At 42.2% G+C, this 20,431-nt stretch overlaps 1 protein-coding gene across 1 annotated transcript in view; it reads right to left on the bottom strand.

Annotated features, from left to right (window-relative positions):
• dnah7 (dynein, axonemal, heavy chain 7) overlaps positions 1-20,431 on the bottom strand; it is a 73,295-nt gene that overhangs the window by 7,472 nt on the left and 45,392 nt on the right. Inside the window, exons 42-62 of the mRNA XM_070975445.1 lie at positions 20,084-20,329; positions 19,525-19,754; positions 18,987-19,317; positions 18,539-18,885; positions 18,056-18,236; positions 17,569-17,754; positions 16,813-16,976; positions 15,657-15,811; positions 12,506-12,696; positions 10,185-10,318; positions 9,763-10,098; positions 9,418-9,544; positions 8,908-9,102; positions 6,326-6,418; positions 6,041-6,217; positions 5,597-5,758; positions 5,302-5,502; positions 4,949-5,110; positions 4,032-4,217; positions 3,117-3,254; positions 678-908 (exon numbers count right to left, since the gene is read on the bottom strand). Of these exons, the coding sequence (XP_070831546.1) occupies positions 678-908; positions 3,117-3,254; positions 4,032-4,217; positions 4,949-5,110; positions 5,302-5,502; positions 5,597-5,758; positions 6,041-6,217; positions 6,326-6,418; positions 8,908-9,102; positions 9,418-9,544; positions 9,763-10,098; positions 10,185-10,318; positions 12,506-12,696; positions 15,657-15,811; positions 16,813-16,976; positions 17,569-17,754; positions 18,056-18,236; positions 18,539-18,885; positions 18,987-19,317; positions 19,525-19,754; positions 20,084-20,329 (4,173 nt within the window). The remainder of the gene's footprint in view (positions 1-677; positions 909-3,116; positions 3,255-4,031; positions 4,218-4,948; positions 5,111-5,301; positions 5,503-5,596; positions 5,759-6,040; positions 6,218-6,325; positions 6,419-8,907; positions 9,103-9,417; positions 9,545-9,762; positions 10,099-10,184; positions 10,319-12,505; positions 12,697-15,656; positions 15,812-16,812; positions 16,977-17,568; positions 17,755-18,055; positions 18,237-18,538; positions 18,886-18,986; positions 19,318-19,524; positions 19,755-20,083; positions 20,330-20,431) is intronic.

The raw sequence follows: 20,431 nt of genomic DNA, 5'->3' as shown, positions 1-20,431 counted from the left end.
AATTACTGTCCAACTGTTTCCTTTTAATGGAAAATTATGGTGTTAAACTAGTGTATTTGGAGTGTTGTGCAGAACGTTTAGAGTATCTGATTTCTGAAGATTTATTACCAGACTTTCCTTTGTAATCATTCAGCAGAGGTGTGCCTCCTCTCATGAAATATTGCTTTCACTGTACAGAAATGTAAAATCAATGATGATTCATCATTTGGCCTTACTGTTTATCCAAAAAACACACATTTAGCGTAATTACAGTGGATTTGGCCCTATAGTATTCTGCTATAAGTATCCAAACAATAAGGATCCCAATAATCCTTTTTGACATCTACTCAAGTGAAAACAGTACAAAGACAGTATATTAATGATTTACTTCATCAGCTTCATTGATTTCTGTAAATGTATGCTCATTCTGAATTTGATGCAGCAACACGTTACAAAAGACTTGGGACAGGAGCAACTAGAGACTGGGAAAGGTGTGGAATGCTCCAAAAACACCTGTTTGGAACATTCCACGGGTAAACAGGTGATAGTATCATGACTGGGTATGAAAGGGGCATCCTGGAGAGGCTCAGTCAAGCAAGGATGGAGTGAGGTTCACCACTTTGTGAACACATGATTGTATAAAGGATAGTGCTACATGGGCTCATCCATTCCCTTCTCTCCCAGCACCTCCCAGGTACCTTTATGGCCTTCTGAATGTTGACACAGGAATCTCGGATGGTGCAGAGCAGGTTGTTGAAGCGGCCCATCTCCTGCACCAGCACTGTGTTCATGCTCTGATTGTAGCTGGTGGGAAACTGCCTCATCGCTGCCTCCAAGTCAAAGTTTCCAGGCAGCTTGCTCAGGATGTCAGCTGCCACTTCAAAGACCATGTCATCTGAGGATTTGGCGTCTCCGCCTGAAGAGCGAGACTGATCAGAGACACAGAGCGACAGAGGACGGATGAGAAGGGAAGGCAGGACTTGTGGCTCGGATCGGTTTGACAGTTCATCGTTTTTTGGAGAAATTATCTTTTGCTGTCTTTGACTTGTCAAATGATGAATCCCCTTTTCAGGACTCCTTTGCATTGGTGCTATTTTGGCCCCCAAAAGACCACAATGTTAAGAGGTTCTGACATCTGACTTGGCTTTGCTTATATTTCATTGTCTTTGTGCCAAACTGATTCAGATTTATGGTTTCAAGAGAACACAAAATAACAGAATATTGGTCAAATGATTTAAATAAAAGTGTTCTTCCCTTTCTTAATTTGACATTTCTCAGGCTAGCCTATGTGATGATAAGATCCTAAGGATACACATACACAGTATTTACTGTTATCCCTCTGTGAACACATACAGTTTCACACACACACACACGCACGCACGCACGCACGCACGCACGCACACACACACACACACACACACACACACACACCGCCTCACAAGTCAGAAGACTTCACAACATTTCCATCCACAAAGAAATTTGACACAATCTTATCAACAATTCTAATAATCGTTCATGCTGATAATCATTCACTCTAATCTGTGATTTCTCTGCTTTCATCTCAGCTCAACTTGCACCATTTACCTATTTGATGCTCAGTCACTAGCCAGCGGTAATGGATAATCATTGGCTAATGGCACTGGGGTTACAGTAGGGGAATGACAAATAGCTGTTTCATTCCATTTGGAGCCTCTCCCTGTTTATCGGTCATTGAGACTGATGAGAATGTATTAGATGCTAATAAAGTCCACACATGACTGAAGCCATTATTAATCTTGTTGAAAGGAGTTTATATGAATAAATGCCAGACTCCATTGAGCTTTAATTTCAACTTGAAGTCTAGAAGTGGCAATGCCCATGGAAATAATTTTCCATTTGTCTGTAGCAAGTCAGGTCTGTAGCTGTCTAAATACCTCTGGTGTTTGTGACAGCATATGTACACTGTATGCTAGAGAGATTAAATGAGAGGAATTAGAATGTGTAGGATCCATGAGGAATGTGCACTTATGAGTGTCTGGTCTTAAATATAAATAAAATAAATATCAAGTTTAATTCCCAGAGGAATTCAGGCATGTTTTGGCATAGTGGGAAATCTTTGCTAAGCAAGACAGACTGCTCTATATCTTAAAATAAATAAACGGATACAGGGATAAATAAATAAATATCCCTTTCCACTTCGCAGGAGAAGCTGCATTTCTGTCATCTTCAAGTATGTCTTGATGTGAACTCTCTGAGATTTGATTTGTAGCCAACATTGACTGGAGCTGGGAAGTGGTGAGATATAATCCTCAACAAGCTAAACTAGTCTAACTCTGCACAGCTGGGATGTAATGATGTGGGATCACACAGCTCCGCCAAAGCCACTGTGAGTCATACTGTGTCTTTTCAGTGTCAAAGGAAGACAACTTAATATGAGGTTTTTTTTGTTGTTCTCTAAGAAGTCTCTCTACAAACAACTGAAATATTTATTTATATTTTTGCTCTTTAATTAATGTTGCATAGTACATTTCAATGCACGGTGATAAAATATTACATTCTGGCAAGGATATTTCTAAAAGTTAGTGGAAACTTGAGGGAAGCGTATTGATGCTGTGTGCATTTATGTGAAACAGTTTCTCAGTGTGTAGGCGCGTGTGTTTTGAAGTTTGTACCCCGGTTTATTTGTTTTGTGTGTATGTTTGTGTCATGCTGGTTGAGAGTGTGATGCACACTATCGACAAGTTGAAAATGTACCAGCTGAGTGATGACACTCCGACTGAGCATCTGGGATGTTGCCTAAGAGGGGGCATATTGGTTTAGGAAGCGACCCAGGCCGGCTGGCACTGAAAAATTAGTGAACTTTTTTGTTTGTGTGCACCTGTACCCATGCCAGGCCACAGTGCTGGTTAATGTAATGTATTTATTATTTGTCTATAGTCATAAACCTCCAGGTCATTTAAAGGCATAATAAAGGATTGCCTTCATTATTCTAATGCATAGCATTAAAAAGAAATCTTAGCTTTATATTTAGACATTGCAATGGCTCAAATTATTTGTGTCTGTGTGTGTGTTAAAGGACTTGAATATGCTTACTGCTTAGCTCCTGACTAGCAGCTAATCAATAGGACTTTGTGTTTCAAAGGTCCAGATGGATTTACCTGTGTCAGCAAGATACTGTCAAACAGAAGTTGTGTCTCAGCCTGATCCTTGGTGATATCTGCATTGGCGTTCATGCCAAAAATCTCCGGCGAGGGGTTGAGAGGCAGCGACTTGGTATATTCTATGTAGCTATTGTACTGCAACAGAGATGCAGAAAGCAGAGGGAGAGGAACGGAGTGAAATAAGAGGACAATTTTCAACGCAACATCAGGAAACATCTCGAGTAATAACACTCATTGAAAAACAAGTCGGCTCCTTAGATTGCTGACATTTATTATAATGACTATGTAAATGTGACTTCATGAATAAAAGATGTGGTTGGAGGGGGGTGAAGCACTGGAGAACAAAATGCCAGATAAAATGGAGCGCGCCATAGATTGCACTTGTGTTAACAAATATATCAACCCTCACTGATGGTGGCTGCCTGCTGTGCCTTGTTACACACATTTTATTTCCTAATGACTTTTTAAAGGTAGCTCAACAACAGTGCTAAGCAACTGTGAGTCCTGTAATATGCTTAGCTTGAAAACAAGCACATTAAAGTGAGTTTAACTTTTCTTGAGTTTTTAAGGCAATGATACTCGAGGCACCTTCGGAGTAACTGATGGTTATGAAAGTACTGATCAAAGTAAAACAGAGCAACTCCACGGTAAACAGCTCCCCCTGGGGGTGAATCTGCAACCTGAATGTGACTGAGTGACTTGCATCTAACAACAGACTTTTCCAAACTGTGTGCATTACTGGATTAATTTCCATGGTAATAACTTACAGTATTTCTTAGTCTCTCTAAATGTTGTATGCATTTTTGTGCTTGCAGCCAAACATTAAGTTGAGATATATAAAAAAAAAATCCTGCCTGATGTCAGTGGTGGTTTCGAAAGATCACACAGATTGTAGGATTTTCTGTTTCTTACATCTCCCTCAGCTGGTGCATAGTAGAACCCACTGGGATCAAACTTGTAGTCGGGGTCCTCAATGATCTTTGAGGTGTAGAAGATAGACAGGATCGTGTGCAGGGTCCTTCTGTCCCAGTCATCTGTCACACGGCCCCCGTAGTTACACTCACCAGTCATGTAGCGGAGGGCATCAAACGGCACTTCCTGCAGGAAACAAGAACTCATGCATTTTAAAAACGACCCTAAGAATAACTGTGTTAAGAGGAGGTGAGCATTGAGAAATGCAGGATTTCAATGTGTGTGTACAGTCATATTAATGTTGCGTGTATATTCCTTGGAAACAGGAAACGTTGCTAAAATTCACTTCACAACCCAGACTTTGGAAAGGAAACTGACGTAATAGAAGGTGAAAGGGTGGGGTTGTGGCCACTGTGGCATTTTCTGGAGGATTTCACTTACAAATTCAGTGAGAGACACTTGGTTACAAGATGAAAATGTCACTTTGTTCAAAAAAAGATATCCTGAGTAGTTTATTCCGTCCTCCCCTTCTCTCAGCTAAAGCAGTGGAACAGGGAACGGTGGAGGGCTGGAGTGCTATCTGTTTGCGGAAAAATGTCAAGGGGTTTCTGAATATAGCTGATGAAAGCAGATACTTGAGTGAAGAGACACCCACTTGTAAAAGCCAGAATTTCTATTATGGGTTTAGATGTTGAACATATACATAGGGGTGGATGGTGTAGGTACATCAGGAGTATTACTCTGTCCGACAGATATATAATCAGTTCACGTGAGTGTATGTAAAGTATGTGTGACAGAAGAATGCTGTGTTTGTGTGCACTAGCCTGCATATCACACTTTATGTAATTTTGTTACTGAGGAAACAAAAGAGATTTAAAAATCATCCCTGAAGGGACAGAAATTTATAAAATAACTACCTGATACTGTTCAAGGAACATGTGTAGCTGCTGTACTGAGATCCGGAGGTCGGTCTCATTGAACTCGTATGGAATGTTCCAGCCTAAAGGTCCGAACTTTCTCCTCTCCTGAGTCAGGGCGTGGAAGAAACACAGGCCATACAGTAGTTTCTTGAACACAGCCTGAGAGGGGTATAAGCAGAAACAGGAGGCCCAGTCTTAGGTAAATAATTACATAAATAGTGGTGGTAGTTTAGTATTTCCACAGTTAAAACAAACACACTTTGAAATGCACAGATGGGGTGATAACAGACACAAAGGAGCTCAGGACACCCACTGATGTAGGCATGATGGATATGCACACACACACTGACCGGCTTGCTGCAGCTGCCAAAAAACTCGGGGTCAGAGATGGGGTCCATTAAGTATGAGCGTGCAATGTTGGAGCGGAGGCCCTTCGGAGCCTCATTGGTCATCTTCACCCCATTCTGAAGCACCGCCACAGGGAAGGTGGGAGACGGGTAGCTTGTCAGCCAGAGCCTGAAATCTGGGTGCGTAGTGTCTGGGTTCAGCTCCTGCTCACAGCCACAAAGACCGAGAAAAAAATTTGCATATGTATTAGCACTGTTCCCATCTGGTGTATTAAAAAGCACAAGTGTGTGTTCTGACCTCACAGACTCTCTCCAGTGTTGACATCCATGATGTGGCCAAGTGGCAGTTCTGAAGAACCACCCAGGTGCCGTCCTTAATGCCTGTCTCAATCATATGCATAGCAATAGGACCCTGGCCTTGGCCCAGAGAGAGGGAGGTCAGCTTGTTACCTGTGAAGCCCTACACACACACACACACACACACACACACACACACACACACACACACACACACACACACACACACACACACACACACACACACACACACACACACACACACACACACACACACATTCTCTTCTGCAGCTGCTTTTTGACTGGGAAGGAGCCAAAATAATTTTCAGTGCTTTTAAGATGTGTGTGGGAGCCTGGGAAATCTGGAGGATTCCATTTCTCCTTCTTCTGAGTTTGTACACGCGACAGGCTTCAAAGCTGCTGAATTTCCCAGTTGTCTCCGTACCTTTTCATCTCCGAATTTGAGCAAAGCAGCCATGGGGTCTGAGCCGGGAGAGAGGATGAAGATGAGGGGGGCACAGCAGTGGCTATCAACGAAGGCCTTACTCAGGTTGAAGGGCGGCGCTTCGACGAAGGGACGACCCAAACTGTCGGAAACGAATTCCTGCACCATGGGAATAATCTGGGGCGAACATAAATGGAGTGTGTATAAAGGAAGTGCTTTTTGGGGAAATTTTGAAAAATGTTTAGGATAACGAAAAAAACTGAGTTAAACAGAGTTTGACCTGACCTTGTCTGGTCTCAGACAGCGGATCACCAGCATTTTCTGAAACTGGGTCAGCTTCTCCTGCCACTCATCTGGAAAGGGAGTCTGATGTGGGTTCTGCAGATATGCACAACACAGCACATATTGTGATCAGACTGCACACGGGAGACTACTTCAGATTCCACACCGGAGAGAAGATCATGTAGTAATTCTATTGCATAAACCTAAATTCCAATGCCGACACTTAAGTGATTGGCCTACAATACAATCGAGTAAACCAGAGCAGTACTAACAGCCACTTAAATAACTGAAACAACTGAAATCTTTTAATACTGTTTAGTGTGAGGAAATTCAGTCATTTTTATTCATCCATCATTAGGTTACCTCTGCAGCTGCAGCTGAATGCCTTTTTGACTTTTCTTGGAGAGGATGAGAGAAGTTCTGGGATGGGGTTGCATAGTATCAAGCTGTTGCAAGATTACGCAATGCAATTAAGCAAAAAGAGGGGTAATCTGTAATGTGATTGGGGAGATAGATAAATATGTATGAACAAGAAAAGACTGTGGAAAAGGAAAAAGCGGAAGAAGAAAGAGGTGGGGAAACACAAAAGCCACTGGGTACTGGGTCAGAGCAATATGTTTGATTAATTTGTGGAACAAGTGTACCAGACGAAGTCAGCAATGGTAGCTGGAACTTTTGGAATTATTTTCCCCGGGCTGTTTATCGAGAGACTTCTGGCTATGTGTGTTGGCAGGTGCTTTGAGATGGATACACCTATTTAGGATCTCCTGGGGATTCTCTGTGTGTTCAGGGGTGTGTTAGCGTGTGTGAGCCTGAGTGCCTGTGCGCTTGATTGAACAGCTGTTCTTGCATCAAGATTGAATAAATGTGAATTCTACAACTGGAACAAACTAGATTTAATTAGATAGAAGTGTTGTGGCTGATTCTGTTGATTATAAATCAAAGATGGTGTGTGTGTGTGTGTGTGTGTGAGTGTGTGTGTATGTGTGTGACAGCAAAGAGACAAGCATGAGTGCTGCACACATGTTTGTGTGCAGCACTCGTTGATTAAACAGCTGTTCTTGCATCCAGACTGCATAAATGTGACTAACACAACAGGAACAAAAAAGATGTAATTAGATAAAACTTCAATTTTAGATTCGTTATCATTCAGAGATGGAGGAACTGTGCCTGTGTGCATTACCTCCACCAGCACACAGGTAAATTACTTTCCTCCCACTTTTTTCATCCCTGCCCCTTTTCTCTATGTTACATTTAAACTAATAAAACTCAGATATTTGACATAAAATAAAATAAGACACTGAAACCTAATTCACCATCACTGAATCAGCAAATAGTTACAAGACAGACAAAAACTAATAAAATATTCATTTAAGCTGTATATTTACAGCTAGTACCAATAATGTAACATAAGCAGCCATATAATGTGATTATACTGTAGTAAACAAAGACCTGTCAGGCAGCTATCAGTAATGAAATACTTTCAGATTTGAAGACATGCAAATTGAAGGCAATAGAAGAAGCAGAACTGCTTTGAAAAACTAAAATGATGAAAACATAAAAATATCCAGTAATCATGCCATGTGTCCTGTTAATGTAATATATGCATGAGTGTTGTGGGATCCCACTGAGGTACCCTGCTGAGCTGTAGAGTGGACAAAGCTGGCCTGTGGTTCATGTACCAAACCCAGTGGAACAGCACTCTGCATTGTTGCCATGGCTGTCCACTGCTCATGATGCTCACGATGGGTTAAAGAATGGATTTCACTATAGGTTATATTGTACTTTTTATAATAATAGACAGAACAACAACAACAGCAAAAAAAAAAAATACAGATCATTTTTTGAAATAGAGTAATATTATAGTTTTGGAAAGTCAATCATGTTGTCTCCATATTCGACATATTTGGTCAGCTTTAATCTGATTGGGCACACTTTGAAAGGTTGGCTTCAAAAATAGTTACATTTTGAATAATTTGCCTGGTAAATCAAAGCAGTACATAACACCCAGGGCGGCACTGCTGTGAGGTTTGCTCTCTCCTCACAGGCAAACAATTGCTCAAGCTGGTGCCAAGTAGTGCTACCTAAGACTGTGTGTGCAATGCCTCAGTGTCCACATACACCGCATGTTGACAAAATATCTGGTAAAATCCCTAAATATCTTACCATTTGCTCTCTATAGACTTTGGTCCAGTGGCTCGTCCAGAATCCAAATGTTCTGGTGGTTTTAGAGGCAGCAGACTGCAGCGAGGTGTTATTTTGTGGTCCATCATTTTATTGGTGCCCCAGTATAAATTGCTAGCCTCCTGAACTACTAACCACAAACACATTTTCAACTGAAAGTCAACACATTTGCAGTTTCTACAACAAGATACCAGCCATGCCATGTGATTATCAACTACGATTCACAGATTTTTGCCTCCCTCTAGTTCTGTGGGTATTTTGACTAAAAGGTGCCTTGCTGTGCGTGCCAGTTAAAAAAAAAACACTGACCTTTTTAACTCTCCCCAATTTGTCTTTACCAACACAAAACATATAGGACACCCACAAACAGAGCCACAGCCAATTGGCGCAATGACACTCACAGGGCTGTCGTTGACCTTCTTCCACTCATTCCTGAGGCGAGCCATGTCATGACGCAGACCTTTGAATTGCTTCATCTCATCCAAGCGGCAAATCTCATCCCAGGACTTCTTGGGAAGCCAGGTGCAGGGATTCGAGTGGGGGTTGTCCAGGCCCACACCACCCGTCAGAAGGAAGCGCCAATCGCCTTCATCCACCTACGACATTAATTGCTGTCATGTAGCTATTGAGGTCTTAGCACATTGGAGGATTAACTAGAATTAGTGATTTAAAGCTGAACCATTTTAGCAGATTATCTTTGGATAAAAATTCTATGCACTGTGAAAATACAAGATACAGATAATCTATAGGAATCATAGAGAGGGCTGATTGTGAACCCGGCTAACCAGCTTGTTTGATTAGCTAACCACTTACCAATAAACCCATCAACAACAACACTGAATGTGCTCTCAAGCAACAGCCATGGTTTAAGTGAAGTGCTGTACATGTGTGCAGCATGTGTATATTCCTACCAGTTTGTTGTACATGAGCAGACTGACACTGAGGCAGAAGGAAAAGAGCAGCTTATCCTTCTCAAACAGTGAGCGACACACATTGACATACAGCGTGTAGGTAAAGTGGTCTCTCAGGATCTGTAGTCTGGGGAAGACACACATGCCAGCATTTTAATAATCCAAAGAGAACTCACAAACGCATCCACACTTATGCACTATTAATAGTTTTAAATTCCTTTTTTTTTAACAGTTTACAATATGATTTTTCGAGTGGACAGAGAGTGCTGAGCTACTGTTCGATGACCCGCTTAAGTGACTTGTAGGAACAATTATTTGGCTGGTTCATTTGTCAGCTCTGCTTACCTTTGCTCCAAGTCTTCGCTCTTGTCGGAGTTATCGATGGAGCTGATAAAGAGGTTAATGAACCAGGTGAGGGAGTACTGGTACATGGGCTCAATGTTAGCCAGATCAGCAATGGAGAAGAACAAGATGGCTGAATGCACGGCGATGGGTGTGTAGCCCATGCGGGTCTCATCGATCTTCTGCTCCGTCACCTCGGCCACAGCCTGCTTTTCTGTGATTTCATTGGACAGCACTTTGGAGCAGGAGAGGATCTTGACGGCCGTCTCGTCCTCAAGGATGTTGCCCTCAGAGGACGAGAGCACCTCTAAGATTTTGTCCTCAATCTCCTTCAGTTGTCTGAAGAAAATGCAAGTTTGTACCATGACGAAGGAGACATTTCATTTGATTAGTATACGACCTGGGTCTGATGTGTACTACTGTACCTTTTGTTCTCTGCTCCCTGCAGGATGAGAGCCTGTTTCTCTTCCTCCAGATCAGGCCTTTCCCGGGCCACCACAATGCCCAGCAGCTGGTCCTGGATGCCCTCTGGGGTGATCATAAAGTTCAGAAGGGTTACCTACACCACAGAAGAAGAAATACACAGACATACAGTAAACTGACATAAACTTGCACAAATGATTGTGTGTGTTTGGGGGTGAGGTGCCCCACCCTTGCTCTCAGATGTTTGAAAGTACTTCACAGAGCAGTGTTGATCATCTACAGTGCCTCTCCATGCAACCATTTCCAATAACCACTCCAGCCTTGGCAAAGCACAGGTAGGACACATATACTCTTTTCTGTGAAAAGCGTTGCAGCTAGGAGTGAATGAGTGTGTCTCTTAGCACAGCCTCAGTCATTCTGTTCTGCACTTACCAAGAGGTTAAAAGCCTATACTGTATCTGCTATCTACTCTCTGCCCTAATAAACGAGTGCACTTCTCTCGGGGCCTAATTCCATTTCTATTGATGCTACGGACCCACTCAGCTGGTGGTAAAGACTCAGCGCTCATATAAATCTCCTGTTTGTCCTTTTCACACATACACCCTCCTTCTTCGCTTTCCTCCTTCCCTTAAGGGTTGGTTTACTAGATGCTTGCCCTCTTGTATTGGAAAGTATTGCATTTCAAACAGGGCTTAATGGGAATAATGGAAGCCTCATGGAGTACTGTCCTGTAAGCAAAAAAAAAAAGACCTACGCATAAAGGAAAAAAAGACGGATTGGGTCAGTTGTGAAAAATGAGTTGAATCTATCTAATAGCTGCCCATAAAGAGTGGGGCCCCTGCAAATAGATGCCTGAAATGTGATCTTCCGTAATGCTTTCCAACCCCTCGCCTCTATGTAATGCAATTTCCTTTAATGCTCTTTTTCTTGGATTTTTTTATTTTCTTTTTTTTGTGAGACTGGATTCCAGAGGGGAGGCGGTATAAGAGTATCATGATTCACTGTGTTGCTAGGGTAAAAACGTGCAGCTATTTGAGTGGTACTGTATGATGCAGTAAGTGGGAACCAACGGGGGAAAGTAGGGCTCATCTATCAGTCGGAAAAACTAGTTCTTAAGTTCTGAAAGTCTAAAATAATTAGTCAGTTCAACTTTGTATTGAGCTCAAATTTTAAAATAAGCAAGACTAGGAGTCTACAGACACGCTTGCAGCTCTAAGAGGCACAGCAGTGCTTTGAGCTAAATGTTAACACTAGAATGCTAACATGCACAAAATGACAACACTAACATGCTAATATTCAGCAGGTATAATGTTTATAATGTCAACCATCTAAGTTTAGCATGTTAGCACACTAAGATTTGCTAATTAGTACTAAACACAATGTAAACCAAACTGCTGGTAAAGTATTTTTAGTGTTGAAAATATTATGATTCATCCTGAGGGGATATCGATGTCTGGAGCAGATTTCATGTCAATCTGTCCAATAATCAAGACAAGAAATCAGTGGATCACCAAAGTCATGAGGACACATGTCTGGGAACTGCGAAAGTCTGCACAAAATTTTGAGCCAATCCATTCTAGTAGATGCTGAGATATAAACAGACATTATCACAGCCTGGACCAACGTGGTAGTCTGACCAACTGAGCATCTCACATTGTCATCTATAGCATGGCTAAAACTAATCACAAATTGGAGAAAACCCCATATTTCGACAGTCCAGACCAATTTAATAACTTTTCACCTGACACATTTCAGGGTGCATGATACCAACAGAACATACAGTGCCCCACATAGCAGCTACATGTCAGCAACAGCACACTGTATGATGTAAAGTCAGTCCACTCGGCTTAATAACAATAACATGGGATAATGAAACAAATTCGGTTGACTTGCTATCAATTGTGATGGCGGTGTAAAATAATATTAGAAAGGCAGATGTTGTGCAGATGTCTGTGTTGATTCCAGTGAGAGCATGTATTCAATGACTCCCCTCTGATTTGGCAGCAGATTTGTTGGAGAAGTTACATCTATCCTTAGGCCCCAGCTCCATCTGCATGGAGGTGGTAGGTAGAGGAGGCATCCATGATTGCAAAGGGCTTATTACAACAAGACTATCACCCTCTGCAAACAGCTGAGGCCTGTGGCTACTGTCAGGAAATGCTCTGATTACACTGTCATGACTAAAGGTGTGTGCAGGGTCATGTCTATCACTCACGTCTGTTTGTGTCACTGGCACACAGTATTTTCCATGTTAATAATAAAATGTTTCTACGATGCAAAGTGAGTGAAAGTGCAGTGCCTGACACAGTTTCCACTACAGTACCTTGACAGAGGTCTCAGGCAGGTAGTGTGGGTTGCGTAGCTTGGTAGTAATGTAGAAGCGAAAGTCTGAAGCATATTCAATGGTGGAGTCTCCCAGGCGGATACACATGGCACCACCCTGTTTAAAGGTCTGTCTCAGCAGCAGAGGCTCCAGGATAGGGTCCAGCTCCTCACCAACATTCTCCAGCAGCACTGAAATAAAATATATTTTCTAATATTGGTTATTAATATTTTTACTGGAGCTGTAGAAGACATTTTACAGCAATCAAAGCTCATACTGCATTCAGAAACTTACACAAGTTGTACTGATATATCCCTAGTTTTTAAGTACGATATATCTATTGCAGTGATATATTGTGCAGTGCATTACTGTGACATTACAGCGCTTATAAGAGTCACTTGGTCTCTTTCAGCTCCCTGTGATTTGCACTAAACAATTAACTTCCATTGTAGCCCATGAAACTCCATGAACATGTCCAAACATGCTCAATACCAAGAAATCAGTGAAGCAAGTAAAGCAGCTCCAGTTAGAGATGCCTTGTTCCCATGACATCGTTGCTAATGTGAATTCACATTAAGTATGATAATGCTGTTCTCATGTTAAGAACATCCATAATTGACATGCCTTGAGGTGTTGACTATGTTTTGATACAGGATTCAGTGCGAAGGACAACTCAAACTTTCTCTTACTAGATTGGGGATAAAATCAGGTCAACCATCTCCAAATTACTTTGGAGCATCACTGTGTCCTAGCACATCACATCAATAATGTTAATAATTGAGCAGATTAAATGGTACCCTCGTACCATTTAATAAAGACTAGTCTATCAAAAGATGTGACAGGGAAACATAAGTTCAACCATGCTAAACTAAAGATACCAGCACATAATCAGGATTGTGAGCTGCAATACAAACAGCAAGAAACCGTAAAACTGTGTAAGAGAATTGGCTGTTGAGTGTGGAAGTGGAGCCTCCGGGGACTATTTTGCACCCTGCAAGGACAAGCTACTCTCTGAACTGTTAGCCTTGCAGCCTGACAGTAGGCAAAGACCCAACGGCTGGCTGAGTTTGGTCATTATTTAGATGTCTTTTTAATGGCTGTATAGCTGCCTCTGTCTCTTTTTTAACATATTTTATTGGCTTTTTTGAAATAAAACAATGTAAAGGGAATGCAATGAAGACGGAGAAAAAAGAAATACACAGACAGACATATTAACAGCAGGCAGTTGCACAAGGGAAAGGCCGAAGCCTTATCATTGTGATGGGTGCAAAGACAGAGATAGGTACAAGATAACAATAAAAGTGATTTACTCCATATGGAGTTACATTCAGGAAGGTGGGGGTTTAAAGCTTAGCACTAATGTAATACATAAATGGTTTCCAAATTCTCTAAAAGTTACCAGAGGTAACTCAGTTTCTCCAGCTTGAGTCCAGCTCAGACGATGAGAATTCTTCCAGTGGAGAAGAATCAATTTCTATGTTAGCAAAGCCAAAAATAGCTTTCATTGGATCTGACTAAATTAGCATTTTAAATTACCCGACAATGTTTTGAAAACTGAACGCCAACAGGTGGGCAGATTAGGACATTGCCAGAATGAGTGTGATAGAGAGGCAGGAGAAAGTCTAGATCCTTCACAGGCAGAATCTACATCTGGGAAAATTTAGAGAGCTCGACTTTAGAGAAACAATGGCGATGCAGCACCTTGAACTGAATGAGGCCACGCTGGGCAAAATTGAGGTCGTATGCACCCCTTCCAGGGCTTTTGCCCACTGCCCCACTGTCAAAGCTACCCCAATGCAGACCTTAGAATCTGCAGTTAGTTTTATAAATGGGAGAAGAAAATTATATATAAAAGATATTGCAACCCTTTTTGAAGGAAAACAGAGATTCCATTGGCGACTCACCAAACAAACTGGGGAAGGAAGGTATATTAGCGTTAATATGACAACAAACCTGGAGGAATCTGAAAAGTGGGATTGTGGTAAATTAAGCATATTTTGCTGTTGCTCAAAGGAAGGAAATGGCTTTAATGTGGCTTATGCCATTCCATTTCCAAATACCAAAAGAGTCATCCATGATAGATGGGAGAAAAGCTGAACCATTCTGCCATCATTAGTTCTTCCTAATAGCAGACCATATTTTCAGAGACTGAGCCACAATGAGATTGTTCTCAACTTGGTGTTAATGCATACCTAAATTGGATTTTCAGCATGCTTATCAGATTGAGTCCAAAAGGAGAGAGCATGAATGTTATTAGCCCAATATTACAACTGGAAATGATGTAATCCCATTCCCCAGCTGGTCTTAACCACTGCAAATAAGCTCTCTTAATTCTAGGTCTCCTCTCGAACCAAATGAAACTAGAAAATGCTTTGTCAGTGGATGGATGGAAAAAGGATTTTCATAGTAGTATCAGAATAGTTTGAAATAGAAACCAAAATTTCCAGAGGGGAGGGAAGGATATTCATTTCTAGAGCTTTGATTCTGCCTGGAAAAGCGAAGGGGAGGTGGGACCGAGTTCAGAAGCAGCATCTTAAAGTTTACTTTAAACAAGCTGGCAATACCCTTTATTGTTACCACGCCCAAATATTTCCATTAATTTGCTGTTATCTTAAACTTTAACTTATAACCAGATATTTCACATATTCTTTCAAAACAGACAGTGTGATGGGGATAGATTCACGGGGGTCTGTTACATATAAAAGCAGGTCATCTGCATACAGAGACATTCACCTCTGTCTGTTTCTAACTCTAATTCATGTCTTGCTGTTACCTCTCATACCCCCTAAAAATCCTACAAAATGAAATTATGAGTATATACTGGAAGCACAGAAAATAGTCCAATCTCCCTCATATCAATATGACCCTGATACTGGGACTCTGTAGGATTTACAGTAGTCTGGCACACTAATGGTGCAATAGGCATAAAGGTTCATTGGAACTTCACACAGAGAAATACAGCATATAAGAATTCTCCCTCTGCGGAACAAAGGAGAAAAACATTCTTATCAGAGCCATTAGTGGTGCATGTGGTGAAGAGAGACCTCAGCAGGCAATGACAGGTACTGCAACAATGTGGGTGATGCACACACAAATAAGACCCTAGGCAGCAACAGCACAGTCATCAAACCAGAGACATACTTGTGCTTACCTGGTGTGCCAAACTGAATGCAGTTCTCCAGAGTGCGTACAAAGTCAGCATCACTTAGTTTAATGATATGCAGGCTATTGGCCTTCTCCATGTTTTTCACCCACTTGTTGGCCTGGCCCTGTGGATCAATCATCAGTGGCCACCGCCTGGCGTTTCTACAAACACACACACGCACGCGCACACACATACAGATACACACAAGTGGCTGATCAAATAGTGCTGCCTTGTCAGAGAGAGAGATCCTGTAAGTGTTAACCACCAGACATCCGAACAGCAGGGGGTTGTTGGAGGACAAGCACGGAGATGTAGAGAGAAGCTTTGGGGTGAATATTCACTCTGAGCACAGTTAGACAGCTCACAGTTGGGTAGCACACCAGGGGCCATAGCATTGTGATTAAAAAGCAATGTTGCTGCTTCATTTACACAAACAAGCAGATGTCTTGTGATATTACGTTTTTTTCCTGCACTTAAGGTTGAATCAGGCAATGTTACTTGTAGGAAAGGTTACAAAGTTAGAGTAATCTGTGATGGGAAATCTAATCTAGATCCTTTGATTAATTAAAAGCCATTGTGATACACAACACACAACCGCACTCCTTTAAAATACTGGAACCTATACCTTTTGCACAGTGAGGGAAAAGTGGTGTAAGAAATAAACAGCAGCCAGCAGTTTCAATGATGATATTCACGCTCAGAGGCGTGAAGTGAGCAGAGGCCCTTTGGGTTTAAAAAAAAAGATCGATTGCTTTGCCTCTACTCCAGCAACAATTTGCAGGGGCGCCACGCTTCTAAAATGCTGCATTTGTGAAAAGTGCATTTGAAAGTCAATTTTCAGTCTGTGCTCATGTCATTATGTAATTTGGAGATGCTGTCCAAATCTTGCCCAGACTTTTCTACCACAACAACACAAGTACAGGTGTATTATGCACTTCACTGTACATCTTTATAGTGGAGGAAAAACTCTTTGTATCAACACTGGCTGTCGGCGGATGCTCATTATCAAATGAATCGGATCTGCAACAAAAATGTTGCTCGAGACATGCATAGTTGGTGCATTGACCTCTTTGCATTACAACACTGAGTACAAAGGACATATTGATGCATGCATTTCTAGAGAGAATGCCACATCAGTGTACAGTTTGTCTTTGATACTCACAAGATTATGATACCGTTGTCTATGGAGAAGCTGTCTGATGGTAGGCCAGCGATGGTCCACGCACGAATCTTTACTGGATCGCCCAGGGAGTTCATCAGAGACATGTTGGGGGAGCATGGGATCTCTCTGCTCTTACAAAGATTCATCCACTCCTCTGTCTGGTCCTGGAGAGAAGTACATTTACTGGCAATGACTTTATTTTCACTTCACTTGTCACCTGTCAGAATCAAACCCCCACACTAATCCGAAAAAGTGAGAGCATATGTATGTATTGACACAGAGATTCATGTAAACTGACTGACACACATGCATAGCCACTCACGCACATTCCCATTCACAACAGCATCACAACAGCCCTTTGTGTGACAAAGTATAAAAGATGGCCTTTAAACACTGACTTAGTCTGAGAGACAGGTGAAGTTCAGCAGAAGGAAAAAGTGTTTTGGTACCTCAGGAGCATTTATTTTCCACCAAACTGCTCTAAAGCATTTGGCTTTTATTGGTCTGGGCAGGATTTGCATTGGTCACAGTGTAATTCACAAATCATTAGCCTCACAATTAATGTTTACTCCAAATGTAGCAGCAATGTCCCTCTGAGGACAGACTTTACATAAACAAAGGGAGAAATACACAGAAAATACAGGACCGTAAACTGATTAAGTTTGTACTGACAGTGAAACTAAACCCTTGTAGCTCAAAAATCTAAGTGTAAGTGCAGGGCTTTAAGTAAGGCAAATAATACTTCCCTCAGCTTACCTGTCTGTAGCTGGAGGTGAAAGCCCCCAGGTAAGCCACTATGCCCGCTGAGATTAGGATGTCCCCAATCAGGTTATTGTAGAGCTCTCCCAGATTGAGGGCCATTTCGCTCCAGCGTGTCTTTTCTCCACCCAGGCCTCCAATAAGCTGCTCAGCTCGCTCCAGCTTCTTACTGCACAGATCCACCTGGAGGACATCATCGGAGGAGGGAAGTAAACATATGCTGTGCTGTGGCAGGGAACAGAATGAAGGTCATGCCAGCCGGAGCAAGTTTGTGTAATTGAGTAGTCACCGACTTGGGCCAGCTGTTTGGTCTATCAGTGGCCTCAACACGTTGTGAGCCACTTATCTTTGTCTGGCTGTTCCGTCAGTGGTACGGTCTCATCTTTGTTATCATGTTTGTTTCTCAGAGTTTCATCTAGTACTGTACTTACACTCATACACGTTTTTTTTTTTCACTACATAGCTAGATAGAAAAAGCACAAACCTGATTCTCCAGGTCAGCCTTTTTGTTTTTGTTAGCATCCAAAGTCTCCTGAAGCTTTGTAAGTTTATCCTGGACTTCTTTGAGGGCTGCCTGCTTTTTCTGGAGGCTCTCCATGGCCACTTTCAGCTCGCCCTCAGCCTGTGCCAGCTTCTCCTTCTTTGGAGCCACCACCTTGGCTACTCTGGAGGACACATGAAGCATTTCACTCAGGAGAATGAAGTAGCATGTAAACATTTACAGGATAAAGAACTGTGCAGATTCTTAAATGAGTTGGATCATTCCTGAGTGGAAATTAACAAAAACAATTACATTCATTGTACCTATACCTCTTGTGTATTTCACTAATTAAACCTTTAGCTTCTATAAATTCTATCAATCCTGGGTACACTTGCACCAGGACATTGTACAAAAGCTGTCTCAGCCTTTGTGAATATGCATCATTTCTCATAACTGAGAACACGGATAAAGAAGAATGGTACTTACTTGTCGTACTTGTCCATGGCACAAACCCACTTACACATGCCTTCAGCTGCAGTGGACGCGGTTCGAATCTTCTCTGGTACAAAGTCTGGATTGGTAATGTACTTGTTGCGGATGATGGCGATGAGATTTTGAGGGATGTTGTCCTTGTCGTACTCGTGGAGGCTTTGGAGAAACCTCATGTCTCCCAGGAGCTTTTTGGCTGGGCCCCAAAAGTCCTCCACTTTTTTACCGGAGCCTGAGGGGTCAGGAACACGATCTGGCTTGATGCCTTTGAGAATGCAGATTGCCTCCATGACCAGCTTGACAGCTGTGGGTGGGCTTTTCATGGACTTCACCACTGTGATATCCTGTAGATAAAAAAACACATGGGCCTTTACCCTCTTCACTATTCTATTGCAGTACACATGGCCTTTGAGATGTAAACGAACTATCATATTGCTCCTTTTACCTGAGTGGTGAGAGTATTCAGTGCAGCCAGGGCTGACTCCAGGATAGGCATGGCTTCAGCCAGGTCAGCATCACACTCATCCTTGATGGCCTTGGCAGCCATGGCTTGTTCGTTGGCCACGGCCTCATCCACTTTAACCACCTTCTCTGTCTTAGCCACCTCTTCAGATTCATGCTTAATCACTACCATCATCTCATCTACCTCCTTGCTGGCCACAAGCAGCTGTGGCTGTAGGGCCTCCAGCTCAACTTGCATAGAGGCCACCTGGTCTGCTGCTGACTGTAGCTTTTCAAGGCCCACCTCATAGCGCCGTTTCAGCTTCATCACCTCACTGGACAAAGGACAGAGAGAGATAAAGAAAATATGCACTCATTTTACACATGGAATCTGTATTTTTGTGTCAGTATATCGTGATCAGGTGCTTTTTGGACATCTTTCCAATTGAAGTCTTTCATGGCAACAAGAAACTTCATCTCAAACAATGTTTTTTTTTTTTTTTCAACATAAAGTAGCATCTGAAGTACATCTTAAATCTTACGTTCTTTTTGACTTCAGCAGGGCCTTAAAGGTGGAAATGAGTTCCAAGTATGAGGTCGGGGTGACATAATTGTGGCGCTGCAACTCAGCCAAAAAGCGACTCGAAAGTTCTATGGTCGAGGTGTGGAAGCTCTTGCACATGTTGATGCAGCCTTCTCGGGACTCATCTGTCATCTCAATGTCCTCCAGGAAGCGACAGGCCACTGCCTGCAGGGCATCCTCGGGCCAGGTCTGATAAGGAAGGAAATATGCTGTTCTGCCACTGTGCTGCCATACATAGAGTGTATTTTAATCTATGCTATAATTTTCTGGTACTGTCATCAATCACCATCGAAGGACGCCTGAATAAAGTTTGGTTTGAGATCCACCATAGACTGTGTTAAGAGTTGAAATAAAACTATAGACATTTTACATATTTTTGTCTTACAATTTTCATTTTCACCCCTGTGATGATGCACTGACATTGTGCACTATACAGTACATTGTCCCTGTCTTTTGATTAACTAACTGAGGCATCTTTTGGTACGACACGAGAATTCATGCAACATATATACACACACCTGGAACCAGTTAATGGTGCAGCAGTTAATGAGGGCGGGGAAACGTCTCAAACGGTTCCTAAAGGCGTCTCCAATGGGACTCATGGCTAAGACCACATGCAGCTGTGTGCGACAGCGCTCCACAAACATGTTGAAAAGGGACAAAAGGCTGCCATCTGTCTGTTTGTCACGGTGACGTTGTCGGTCCAACACTCGCATCTGCTCACAGATTTCCTGTTTCTCATCAACTGCGAACAGGTTAGGCACCTGAAAACAACCAAAAAATAAGAGACAGGTGCTAAAATAGAACACTTTTGTACAGTTTCTGCCTGTATCACCATTCTGTGTATTCACATCTACTGTGTTTGT

The sequence above is a fragment of the Chaetodon trifascialis genome, chromosome 12 (assembly GCF_039877785.1).
Source record: "Chaetodon trifascialis isolate fChaTrf1 chromosome 12, fChaTrf1.hap1, whole genome shotgun sequence".
Classification (NCBI taxonomy): Eukaryota; Metazoa; Chordata; class Actinopteri; order Chaetodontiformes; family Chaetodontidae; genus Chaetodon; species Chaetodon trifascialis.
This window is presented reverse-complemented; position numbering and strand designations above follow the sequence as displayed.